This window comes from Histomonas meleagridis (assembly GCF_020186115.1).
Source record: "Histomonas meleagridis strain 2922-C6/04-10x chromosome Unknown contig_79, whole genome shotgun sequence".
Taxonomy (NCBI): domain Eukaryota; phylum Parabasalia; order Tritrichomonadida; family Dientamoebidae; genus Histomonas; species Histomonas meleagridis.
The window spans coordinates 40,652-54,325 of NW_027150917.1; the positions used below are offsets into that span (position 1 = coordinate 40,652).

At 24.4% G+C, this 13,674-nt stretch overlaps 2 protein-coding genes across 2 annotated transcripts; both read left to right on the forward strand.

The window, feature by feature from the left end:
* Positions 1 to 5,533: 5,533 nt before the first annotated feature.
* GO595_008922 (uncharacterized protein) lies at positions 5,534 to 5,851 on the forward strand (the record flags this gene model as incomplete). Its single annotated transcript, XM_067922550.1, has 1 exon — positions 5,534 to 5,851. One exon carries the CDS (start codon positions 5,534 to 5,536, stop codon positions 5,849 to 5,851), a length of 318 nt encoding a protein of 105 aa, XP_067770916.1.
* A 5,639-nt stretch (positions 5,852 to 11,490) lies between these two features.
* GO595_008923 (uncharacterized protein) lies at positions 11,491 to 12,384 on the forward strand (the record flags this gene model as incomplete). The annotated part of the gene is made up of 1 exon (XM_067922551.1): positions 11,491 to 12,384. The coding sequence occupies one exon, from the start codon at positions 11,491 to 11,493 to the stop codon at positions 12,382 to 12,384; it is 894 nt and encodes a 297-aa protein (XP_067770917.1).
* Between the last annotated feature and the right edge of the window lie 1,290 nt (positions 12,385 to 13,674).

Sequence of the window (13,674 nt, forward strand, 5' to 3'; positions counted from 1 at the left end):
ATTACTCATGAAATTTAATGCAATATCAATCAGTTCTTGAGAAGGATTTTTATTATAATATAAAATGAATTTAAGAAATGGTTCAATTTCAATGTTTTTAATATTATCATCATGAGAATTTATCAATGAATTCATTATATTCGGCCAATATAAGTTATTAACATTAATCATTGGTATTAACATTTTTATAAACTCATTAATATAAAAAGAATCTTTTAATAATCGAATAAACTCTGGAATTGGTTCCAAAAGTTGTAAACTTAATAAATATTTATTTTCTTTAAATGAATTTGCTAATAAATTAATGTAAATTGGTATAAACTCATTTTTAGATTGGAATAATTCAATCAATGATATTAAATATCCAAAAAATTTCGAATATGTTTTATTAAATATTTCACTTTTTATATAAAACGGTAAAAGAAATTTCGCAAATTTCGATAATTTTAAGCCAAAGTATTCATTTAGCTTAGTGATTTCATTTGGTAATGGTAAAAATGAACAAAATAATGTAAATGTTTTAATATAATGTTGAAGTTTATCACATGTAAAAACTTCTTCATTAAAAAAAGTATAAAAATAAAGAGAAAATTGTTTAAATGGATTTGGATATATGTAACGATTCATTTTTATGAATTTTAATAAGCGATTAAATAAAATTATATTGTTTTGATATGAAATTAATAAGTTTTCAATTGGAAATGAATTTATGATTTGCCTATGTTTATAACTTAAAAAATCAATAAAATATTGTTTTGGATATAAATAATTTTCGGAAATTATAAATTCGTTTTCAAATGTTAAATTAATTCCAAATTTCTTGGCTAATAAATATAATTTTATATCATCATCATTTACTTCAAAAATATTTTGAAGAATTTCTCTTTTCTTAGTTAATGATAATTCTTTTATTAAAATATTTTTTGTTTTTATATCAATTTTTTTGTTTTTTATTAAATAATTTTGGATTTTATTAGTAATTTTTTTTCTTTTATTTTTTAATAAAAATTTATAATATTTCATATATAACTTGCATTTATATTGTATTAAATCATTTAATATTTCAATATAATAATCATTATCAAAACACCATTGCAATAATAATTTAAAATTATATTTTTGTATGCTTTGTTTGATGATATTAAATTTTAATGACTTTTGTTTATATTTTATTGCTATTGTTAATGTTTCAGGATATTCATAAAAATGTTTTTTAAATATATCATTTCGAATAATTTCCTTAAAAATACCATCAAAATACGAAAAATTTAGTAAATAAAGTAAAAAAGTAATGAAATTTTTAGAATTTAATTTTTCACTTAATGTTTTTGCTGTTAATTTTACAGAATAATTTAAAAAATTTCGAATTTTAATTTCTATTTTATCAATGTATATTTTATCATAATAAATATTAATAATTTCTTCAAATATTATCTCAAAGAAATCATTTTCTATAATAAATTTAACAAAATTTGTAGAATTAATAAACAATAAAATTTCATTAATGTTCTTTTCTAAATTTTCTGATTTTTTTAGTTCTTTTATTATAATATTTGTTACTTTATTAGGATTTAATATGAAAAAATATGATAAATATTCCGAATAATTATTTAATTTATGTTTTAAATTCTCTTCTAAAATATTAGACAAATTATTTATATTTTTTTGGGTTTCATTATTTCCATTATCAAAAGCAAATCGAAGATATTTAAATATATAAATGTAATCAAAAATTTTTATGTTTTTAATGTTTTTCATGATATATTCTAAATACACATTAATACGTTTTTCAGTATAATCAAATGTACATAATGAAATAATATCATTTACATTATATAAATTTGTTGAATCAGAAAATTTATAAATTTGATTTTCGATTCGATCAAACAAATTCGGAAACGCTCTAACTAAAACAGAATCAATTTTAAAATCTTTTTTAGAAATAATTTGATTAAAATTAACTTTAGATGTTTTATTCATTGATGTTAATAACTCACTATAATAAATTCGTGATAAGTTTGAATTAGTTTCTAAAATTATATTAATAAAATCATTTGGATTTAATTTTTTAATGTTTTCTTTAATGAAAATTATATAATTGTAAATATTAGTTGGAAGAAATTCAAGTTCGAAAAAGTTTAAACTTTTGTTTTCATGATAATTAAAACAATTTTTAAGTTTTAATTTATTAATAATGAAATTATCAATGAATATTATTAATGTTTTAAAATCAATGAAATCAATATCAATTGAATTAATGAAATATTTAACAATTTTACAAGCTAAAAATATTGAATTTATATAAGTACTACTTAAAATAAATGTAATTTTATTAACAATAGTATTAAATTCTTCTTTATTTTTAATCGATACATAAATAGGTTTATCTAATAAACCCAACGAAATAATTAAATATTCTTTAAATGATTCAGAAATCTCTTGAATAATAGATTTAGTTTTATTATAATAAGTTTCAACTTCAAAACAAATTATTTTTATTATTATTTCAATTAACTCTGGAAATTGTTCTTTGTTTTCATTGATTATATTAGTAGTTTCTCTTAATAAATTATGTAATATTGAAGGAGGAGAACTAAAATCATTTTGTGGAAATGTTTGTATATAATTAAATATTGTTGTCGGATTTTTCATTTTAATAATTTTTTTGATTTCTTTATATACTTGAAAAGGATTTAATTCAAATGATAATGATTTATACAAAAAAGAAATTTTGAAATCAGTTGGAACTTTAGATACAGCTTCATTCGAATATATTAATTTCTTTTTAGGTATTATATTGATATAATAATCGATTAATGTCTTATCAACATTTGGATTATTAATCAAATTTAAGAATTGTTCAATAAAAATTTGATTTTTTGTAATTTTATTAAATTGTTTTAAAATTTTTAATGATTCATTTGGTGTATATTGAATTGAATCAATTAAAAATGAAATTATTATTTCGTCATTTAATAAATTTATACCGTTAATATTATTTAACCATTCGATTATAAAGTTGCTTAAATTTATTGAATTCTTTTTATTTCTAAATACATGTTGAAGAAATTTTTTGAGTTTCGTGATAGAAAATAATTTGTTGAATAATTTTTCATCAATTAATAAAAATTTTAATGTTTTAAACAAATTCGAAATAGTTCTAATGAAAAGTTTATCTTTTTTATATGAAAAAAAATACAAAAACAACAAATTTGTAAATTTTTTTAATTTCTCTTTTTGAAATAATTTTTTAGATTTAATGTAATTTGATTTTAGTAATAATTCCATAAATTTATTAAATAAAACAATTTCTTGAAATATATTTTCATTAGTTTCAAATGAATTAATCAATAAATTAATATATGCGTTAAAATAAATAAATAATAAATTGTTATCATTTAAAATTTTATTAATAAAAATATCATAAAAATAATTATTTTGTTTTTTATCTAAATTATTTTTATAATTTATACATTTTTCAAATAATATTTCAGTAATTCTATATGAAAGAAAATTAATACAATCAAAAAAACATTTTAAATATTCTTTAATTTTTTGATATATTATATGCTGTGATTGAATATTGATAAAAGAATCAGAGAAAATATCAAGAAAAAATGATTCATCTTTATGATATCCATGTGGAATATTATTTAATATATATGTTTCTGATTCATTTGATATATTATTTAATAAAACAAAATGTTTTAACAACAAATTTATTAATTCACTATAATTATTAATTATTTTTATTTTAGAATTGATAAATATTAATAAATATAAATGATGAATCATTCGAATTCCTAAAAAACAATTTTTTTTAATTTCTTCTTTCGTTTCGAATTTATTTATATTTGCTATTATTTCTTCTAATATATAAATTATTTGTTGCATTTCATCTTCTGATTCAATATCAATTTGTTGAATTATTAAGTTTATTATGTTCTCATTATATTTTTCCTTAAAAAATGTATTTTCTAAAAATAAAATTACTTGTTTTCGTTGATCAAATTTCTGCATTAATTTTAATTTCGCTACAAATAAATTAATATCAATACATTGAATTAGAAATAATGTATCTGTTTTACATTTTAAATTTAATATTAAATCTAAACAATTTGAAATTAGTTCTGCTTCATTAACCGTCATAAATTCACTAAGTCTGTTTAATTCAACAAGCAAATCTTGAATAAGAAAAGGATTATCGTTTGTATTCTCGAGAATATAATAATATTGTTTGAATTGTTCAACAGGATTAATTTCTTCACGTGAGTATCGTGTCATAACAAAATCAAGTGGTAATGAATTGTCTTTATATTTGAATTCATTTCCATAAAATTTTATGGTTTGTAGTAATAGTCGTATTAAATCATAATTTTTATCATCCGACTGAAAAATAGATTCAATAGTATTATTAAAATAATCAATGATATCTTGAGATATAAATGTATTTAAAGTTTTTGGAAATGACCTTTTAACAACCTTAACAAACTGGTAGTGTACCAAATGATTAGGCGAACATTTTCCTAGAATTTCAATAATTTCTTTAGTAATCTTGTTGTAATTTAAAGTAATTTTAAAATCAAGAATATTCAGAATTGAAAGCAAATCACAAATATTATCATCATTAATTTCAATTTCATCATTAAATATTTTTTGTATCACGTAATTTTTTAATTCATTGTTCATATCCGAAGAAATTACTTCCTCCTTCAATAGAGACAAATCTATTTCGTCCTCTCCGAGTATCTCCTCCAGCTCGCTCGTTCCATCCGGGCGGGGGTTCAACATCGCTATTTTAAACGTTCTCATTCGCCGATACGACGATTCAGTAGTTTATTTTGAACGTGCCTATAGTCCCAGAATAAACCCCTGGTTAACCAATTTTTTTTTATAAAATATTATAAATATTTTATTATTTATTATATTCTTTTTATATTTTAATTTGAAATATTAAAAATTAAAATAATTTTTTATTAAAATCAGTTATCTGAACATGTGAAAAAGTTTTTTATTATCTTTCTTCATGCTGGATGATTCTTGTTGAAAATGCCGAACATGCCTTGCATATTCTGTATTAACAATCAAAATCTTCGTTATAATGCGATATAATATCTGCAACTCTATATGCACCTACAACATTCTTTGGACATGTCGCTGTCCATATACATCGTATATTTACATGATCTTCTGCGTTTGCTTATTCAGTCCTCTTGGTAATGAAAATGATCGAACATAATGTTTTAAATTTTCATAAGATACCCAGATCTAATGGTTGTATTTGATCGCTGGTGTGAAGCGGAATGGGTTTAATGATAATGTTTTGTTCTTCTTGGCATTCTGCGACAAAATCATCAGATGTATGTCTTTACATCTTCGTGTTCTTCTGGTGTTAGTAAAGGGGGCCGTCCGATTAAAATTTGTTCATTATTTGATTGCATCAATAGGTGCGAGATTTTTACAATATCAATTAGTTGCTTCTGATTTAGATGGTGGTATACAATGTACTAAAGAATTTGAAGATTCTTTAACTATGGATAGGAATGCTTCTAATGGTACAAGATATAATAATACATTAAGTGATGCTACTTCATTTATGCTTAATATACAATGTGAACGTTCGCGTGGTGGTTACGTATTTGATGGTTTAGATTCTAATGGACAAAATATACCAATACAAATTAAGGGACAACCTATTTATACACAAGCTAATGATACTTATTATAATGTCGATGATGCTGGAAATCATCCACCTGCACCACAATTATTTATATGTCGTGATACTTATTTCACATTAGATTTGCATAACGGTTTGAAATATTATGCTAATGGTACTCCTGATGGTTATTAAATAAAAAGTAATTATTTGACCAAATCATCATATTATCATAAATTAAATAAATGTGCAATGATTCAAAAAAAAATCATTTTTATTTAGTTTTTAGTTAAATTAAACCCTTTTTTTCCAATTCGACTACAAAGCGTAAACTATTGAGTTTTTATTTAGTAGCTATTACAAGATTATCATTAATTGGTGTTTTTTTTTTGTTTCATATAGAAACCAGTGACCCTTGTAATCTGCTAAATGTATTTGTTCCTGTATACTGTTCTTAAAGCCAAAATAATTATAATAATCTCGGGGTCTATTATACCGTCAGTGGATAAACTCGAAACACTGGATAAACTCGAAACAGGGGGGTCATATTTTAATTTTTTAAATTTCATTAAAAACTATGAAAAACTGTTTTTCACTCCATTTTTTTTAATGTTATCGTCAAGAGATAGCAGAATATTAAAATTATCCGCTGCTGTAAGGTCACACAAGTCAAAATACTACCAAATGGTAACTGCAGCCGAGGAAAATCCAGGTGTCATACGACCAATTGCCAAAGAGTTCTTCGTTTCCACAAATTATTTTTATGGAGTCTTAATATCGCACGCACTCGGTTTAGATACAATAGCGGATTTGGGTTCAAATAAACATAAAAAACAGTCGGGAACAGCACTTTATTTGAACCCACGATATCAAGAATAATTAAAACAATGGATTATCAAGAGAAATGACAAAAACAAAGCACCAAATGTTGAAGAAATACAAAACAAAGCATATACATTTAGAGTTGAACAAATTAAGTTTGCCAATGCATTTGCTGATCTTATAAAATCACAAAAAGTCAAAAACGAAGTTAATATAGAAGTAATTATACCCGAGGTGGATTGGGTGTACAAATTTTCATAAAAACACGAATTAAAGCTTGTCAAGCCTGATTCATTGGATATTTCACGTGCACAAGCATCTTGTGCATCAAATATTTTATTTTGGTTTGATAACATATTCACACAAGATATTTCGTTATTATTCCCCAAAAATGCAATTTTTAATATGGATGAAATGGGAATCAACTGGAATGACATTACAATGGTCGCAGCACCTAAAAATTTGAAAAGACCCGTTTGCAAAACTCAAAATCAAATCAATAATCATTTTTCTGCTGTGATTACGTTTTCAACGAATCTGGACTTCCCGATGCCATCTTTGATTATCGGTGGTCTATTAAATGTTCCACAAGTGTTAAAAAATATATCTGATGAAAAAAACTTCCCAATTTATGCAAATACGAATGGTTCAATGACACAAGATTTATTTAATGAATATTCGGTTTATTTCACCAATTGGATTCATTTGTATAAAGAAAGGAATGGTATGGACCCCGATCAACCAATATTGTTGTTTTTGGATTCCCATACATCAAGAGAAAACCCAAAAGCGATAAAAAATTTCCGAAAAAATAATATTATAGTATGCACTTTTCCGAGCCATTTGACACACATCATTTAACCGTTTGATGTTGCAATTGCTGCACCATTACGTGCATATTATAAAAAGGTTGTTCGAAAGCTTAAAGCCAAATATTTGAAGAAAAATAAATCGGAAAAATTGACACTTGATCAAAAAATAGAAATAATAATACTTGCATTGATTTCTTCAATGCAAACTGTTATCATTGACATTAATACTGTAGCAGCATTCGAAAGCACTGGGTTATTTCCAAGAAATCCATTAAAACCCAACAATCATTGACGATACGGAAAATCCACTTTTCCCGGACGGGAAAACAACCAAACAATTTTCTTTGGCGAGCAAAATAATAATAACATCTGATGATGTTTATAATTTGCTTAAAGAAAGAGAAGCAAAAATGTAAAAAACACTTCAAAATTGAATTTTTAAATTTTATTTTTGTAAAATTAATAATAACCGCTGTTTCGAGTTCATCCAGTGTTTCGAGTTTATCCACTGACGGTATCTATTGATCTTACGGACTATTGGCCTGATTGTATGAAATCCAACGAAATGAATTCATTTTGAGCCATAAAATGATCTATTCACATCTATCACTACTTCCAGGTGGACGTCGTAACAAGTATGCAACATTTACAACTTACGAAGAGAATTCAGCAATTGAAATTACTTCTGGTTCTACTTATCACTACAGTATTGTGCCTCCTATAACAGTACAAGGTATGCGTAAGGTTAAGAAGAACAATACTATTAATTCATCATACGCTTCTGGTGTGTGAAGCTCCTCAAGGTAACATTATTCGTTGGGCAATTGTGTATGTTTATGCTGGTTCTATTCCAGGTGATCTTAATTTTGGGACAGGTGATAGTAATCCATCAGGACATGTATTTATGATACATCTCAACCTGCTAACACATCTAGGATATTTACGCCATTGTCGCGAAATCTCTTTGCTAATAATGATATTACTTTTGTATTCAGTTCTACAGATTATTATTCCAACAGGCAATCAAGGTGCTTTATCAGCATTAATCTCAGATGCTAACACAATACAATAAAAAATTAGTCATTAAACTTTTACTGGATTATGTCCATTATCTTTCATATGTCTTCTGATTTTAATTGTATCATGTATTGGTATAAAAGATGAAATGCATTGAGATCTTCGAATCTGACCCAGCTGAACGTTTGGTCAATAGACCATCTGCCAAGGAATCATACTACTTGTCCATTATGATAATTGAATCTTATTTCGTGTTGCACTATCTTATCAATCTCAAATTGCATGAATAAAATAACGAATGAAAAGCAGTCGATCAGATGTGGTGACGATCAGTAAATCATTCAATCCCACTTTTGAGAACCAACGGCGACTTTGATTTATAGCCACAGGACACACCAAAATTGCACGTTAATTTTTAATATCACTCTATCGTACTATACAAAAGTGTCATAATGATTATAATACATTACGATCAAATATAGTTGATTGATTAGTTTACTGATCGGTATTGATTATTTTATGAGTTGAGATTTGTCCCGAGTCGATATTATTAAAAATAATTTTAATCCATAAATGGAACTAAACCGTATAAATTGAATCTATCGTTAATTCACAAGTGGTAAAACACGATCAAATTCAATTCAATTTTTTATCACTTCCCCTATACATAAAAATTATCGACCATTTATTTATTCAAAAAGTGTTACTTTTCGTACGATATAAAAAAATATCAATATCATTATTTTTATTAATAAATAATTTTGATGCTGATGATTTTGAGGCATTACTGAGTCAGCATAATTTTGTATAACATTCAATTTATTTACAAGAGCATTATATTTGTTAAAATCATCATTAAATATTTGATTTAATAATTCCATTTTAGATATCTGATAAGCTTGATCTAATTGTTCAGGTGTTATATTTTGTAAAGGATTCTTTATAGTAGGATGATATTTTTCATCTATAAATTTATAAATTTGTTTTCTTAATAAATTATGATATTTATTATACACAGTTACAGTTAATGTTATTACATTTTTATTTTTTACAATAGAAAACGAAGGTTTAATATTTATAGCACTAAAATCACAATCTTTAAATTCTTGTGCAAAGCACGTATAAAGAGATTCCATTAATAATAATGAATTGATTTTATAAAATTATTTTTATTTTATGGAAAACGATATTAATATTGATGCCTTAGATAATATGATTGATTATTGTTTATATAAAAAATAAACCTAAATTAAATGAAGAATTAATAAGTGAAATTCATCCAGTGGTGAATGTACCTTATAATTCTTTAAATATAGCAGTAGGTAGACAAAGAAGTGGGAAAACTCAATGTATAATTAGAGAAATTATTAAAATTAGTAATATTAGTCCTAGAACTCATTTATTAATTTATATTAATAAAAATGGATTAGAAAACGATCCCACTTTTGAATCATTAAAACCTTTAATAAAGATTCCAATATTATATGTAGCTGAAAATCAAGCAGAAGATATAGTTAAAGATATATTAAAATGGATACAATTTTATAATGAAATTAAAAATAATCATTGGGAAAATAAAATAGTAGATAATCAAATATCTGAATTATTTCAAAAATTATATATTAATAATTTTAATAATTTAACTTTACATACTATAATATTTTTTTGAAGATTGTGCTAATAGTCCTTTATTTAAAAAACCTACTAATTATTTTAATCAATTATTTACTAAATTAGCTCATATTCAATGTTCTGTATTTTTCGCTGTACAATTTTGGAAATCTTTACCTGCTGAAGTTAAAGCTAATGTAAGTACTATATTTATATTTCCTAATTTCTCTAAACAACAATTAAGTTATATGATAGCTCAAATACCATTGCTCTATACTAAAGATCGAATTTATTCCGTTTATCAAAAACTGTCAGGACATCAAAAAATGATCGTCGATGTGAATAATCGAAAAATAAAAATTGAATAAAAAATGAAAAATTAATATTTATTTTTTTTCAATGTTAAATAGCCAAAAGGGTATAGATAATGAAATAGCTACTTATCTCAATGTTCTTGGGGTCGATATGAGTGGTTCTATTGATAAATACAAACAATGGCGAAGAAATCAACAATCCAATATAATCATATATGAAATTGTTAAGATGCCCATTCTTTCTAATTCCTCTGAGCGACGTAAATATTTGTCAACCCAAGATATTTGGATTTGATTACCTTTATCGAAAGTGACTTGTCGATTTTCTGGTGGTTTAATTGGAACATATAATTATGATGCATCGTAACCAAAATAATTCAAACTTACTATTTTGGTTAAAGCTTCTTTAACTGACACTACCCTTGCATTAAAACTTGTTTTATAATTATTTGATTGATCCGAAACTTGTAATCTCGAACTTGGTTCGGGTTTATAATTATATTTAACGATATAATGTACTGCATTTGGTGAGTATTTTTCATGCATTGTATGTCTGAAAATGTGCATGTGACAGTGACCACCCCACTAATATAGAAAAATAGGTGTATATTCAATAATTCTAGTTCCATATTCATCACGTGGAAGAAAAATTTCACCATCTTCATTTATGAACATTTCATGGCATGGTAGTTTTGGAAAACCATATTTACAATTTCCGTCAGGAGAACCTTTTAGACATTTTTGAATTCTACAATTATGAATCATCGCAGAATTTACTAAATGATACATTTTTCTTAGCTCTGGATTTGGTGCATGCGCAAAATATTATTCATGAAGTGATTCAACTGAAATACGTTTATGAAGCCAAATTAAAGCATGTACATGGGGTGCGCCACGCGCTTGAAATTCAAGTCTCCAACAATAATGAGAAACATTCCCAAAACCCATTCGTAAAATTAATATAAAAAAACCTTTTTCGAACACTTCAGAAAATCGTGAATGCCATAGCGATATTTCTTCATTAGAACAAAATCTTATATCACAATTATTTGTTTCAAACCCTATTCTTTTAATATTATTTTCAATTATTTTAACATCTGAGCGATCGTTTACAAAAGGCAATATAAGTATATATCCACCAATTATTAAAAAAGAACCTAAAAGATATGTTACAGAGGGTGATGCTAAATATATTTTTGATGATGATTTAAGTCATTATAAATATCATGGTGCTGATAGTACATTAATTGATGAGAATATGAAAGCTTTAGCACATCTAATTCTTGATTTAAAAAAAGATGTTAGAAAAGTTAGAGATGCACAAACATATAACGGTGCTTTGGAATATGTTAACAAACATAATAAGAATAAAGATGCAAGATATCATTGGTCAGTTAAAGAAGAAGATATTAATGATGATGGAATTCCAGATATTATTATAAGAGATCAACATAAAAGAGCTAAATTTGTTAATGGATGGACAGTCAAAAAACAAGATCCTTATCAAGTAGCATATATGGATTATTTACAAAAGAATTATGGTAATCCTACAAAAAGAAGACAACATAGAGCAGATGGAAATAAGATTAAATCTTTCAATGAATGGTTAAATAGTGAAGTAAGAGAAGTAAGTTATCCAAAACCATTTGATGATCCAATCGTTACATATAATTCTGCATATAATGACTTTAGGGAAAAAGTGAAAAGGGCTAATGATAACTATTATAGAGATACGGGTATTATGAATATTTATAAATTACATAGTACTCCAAGAAGAAGGTCAGCAAATGCAGTATTTACAAGTTTACTTGTTAAAGATGCATATAATACTTTCGTTGATAAATATGAAGGTAATAGTGAATATCAAGAAAGAATTAAAGGTTATTGTCCAATACTTCAATTATCTTCTGCATTATTCAAAATAATGGTTATCCCTAAAGTAGAAGAACTATTAAAAAAACGTAATATTCCAAATATTGAAACAGGTAAAAAATATAAATTGGAGACAGGTGAAAGTTATTATTCAACTGCTTGTAAAAAAGTTGTTACTGATTTGTTAGATGATCCTAACCATGAACAAATAATGTTAGATGCAGTCAAAAATTATGTAGTAGAAATAATTGGTACACCTAATGGATTAGCAGATGAGTAAGTTATTAAACAAAAATTTTTAAAATCATTATTTTTTATGATTAAAATAAGTGATTTCTCACCCCATGTAGGGAAGAATAATACTGAACATAATAGTTCTAGTGCTAATTGTAAAGTTATTATTAATAATAACAATAGTGAAACACCAGCACATTATCCTGAAGTTAATGAAGAAACATCAAAAATAATTACAAGAGAAACTGATCTTAATACTGATAATGCTAGTGCTTTATATAAACATATAGCTTTAACATTTAGTGCGATATTAAAAACAAATAATATGAAATTAATAGCAAATTTAATTGATAATAGTGGTAAAATTATAATTAATGCTAATGATTTAGTACAAGCTATAAGTTTAATTTTAGAAATTGATTTTAATCAAGTTAGATTAAGTTATGAAGATCCTGAACCTGGATGTTTAAAACATGTAAATCCAATTAAAAAAGTTAACTCAACTAAGATTAATGGGTATGATTTTAATTTTCAATATAATGAAGAATATAACACATTAATGGATGAATTTAATATTTCATTAAAAAAAGTATTTATTTATTAATAATACATCATTGGATCTTTTTCTTTTGAAATATAATAATTGCATTTGGAACTGGATTTAATAAATATCTTGGTACTGACATTTTTATTCCTTTATCATTATGAGTATTATATTTACCTTTTTAGTAATTATCTACTATATAAATATCTGGTAATATTTTTGATCTCTTTTTTAATTGATCTGTGTTATAAACTGTTACTGTTGTACCAGGAGGTAAATAAAATCCTTTTTGTTTCATAATTTTATAATTTAATTTATGTAAAGATAAACCAAAAGATTTTTGTTTTATTTTAGCTTCATATGGTGATATTTTTTTATGATTTAATTTAGATAATGTTTTATGATAAGTATAATTATAATTATGTATAATTTTATTCATATCATGAGGTTGAATATATTCTAAACCCATATTATCAGCCATATCTCTAATAGTTCTACAAATTCTATTAATTATAGCTAAAGATGAATGTATAGGATAAGATTTATTTTTAATTATTATTCTTTCAACAGGAATTATTTTAGTACCAATTAAATGATTTGAAATATATTGTAAAGGTTTTGATAAAAATGTGTTGTTTCTGAATCACAATGAATAATTTTAGGATTAAATAAACCTGTACCATAAAGTTCAAATAAAGCTTTAGCTACACTTTCGATTGATTTTTTTACTAATGTTTATCGTTTATTTTAATATTAGTAAAAGTACCAAATAAATATCTAGTTTGTACTTCT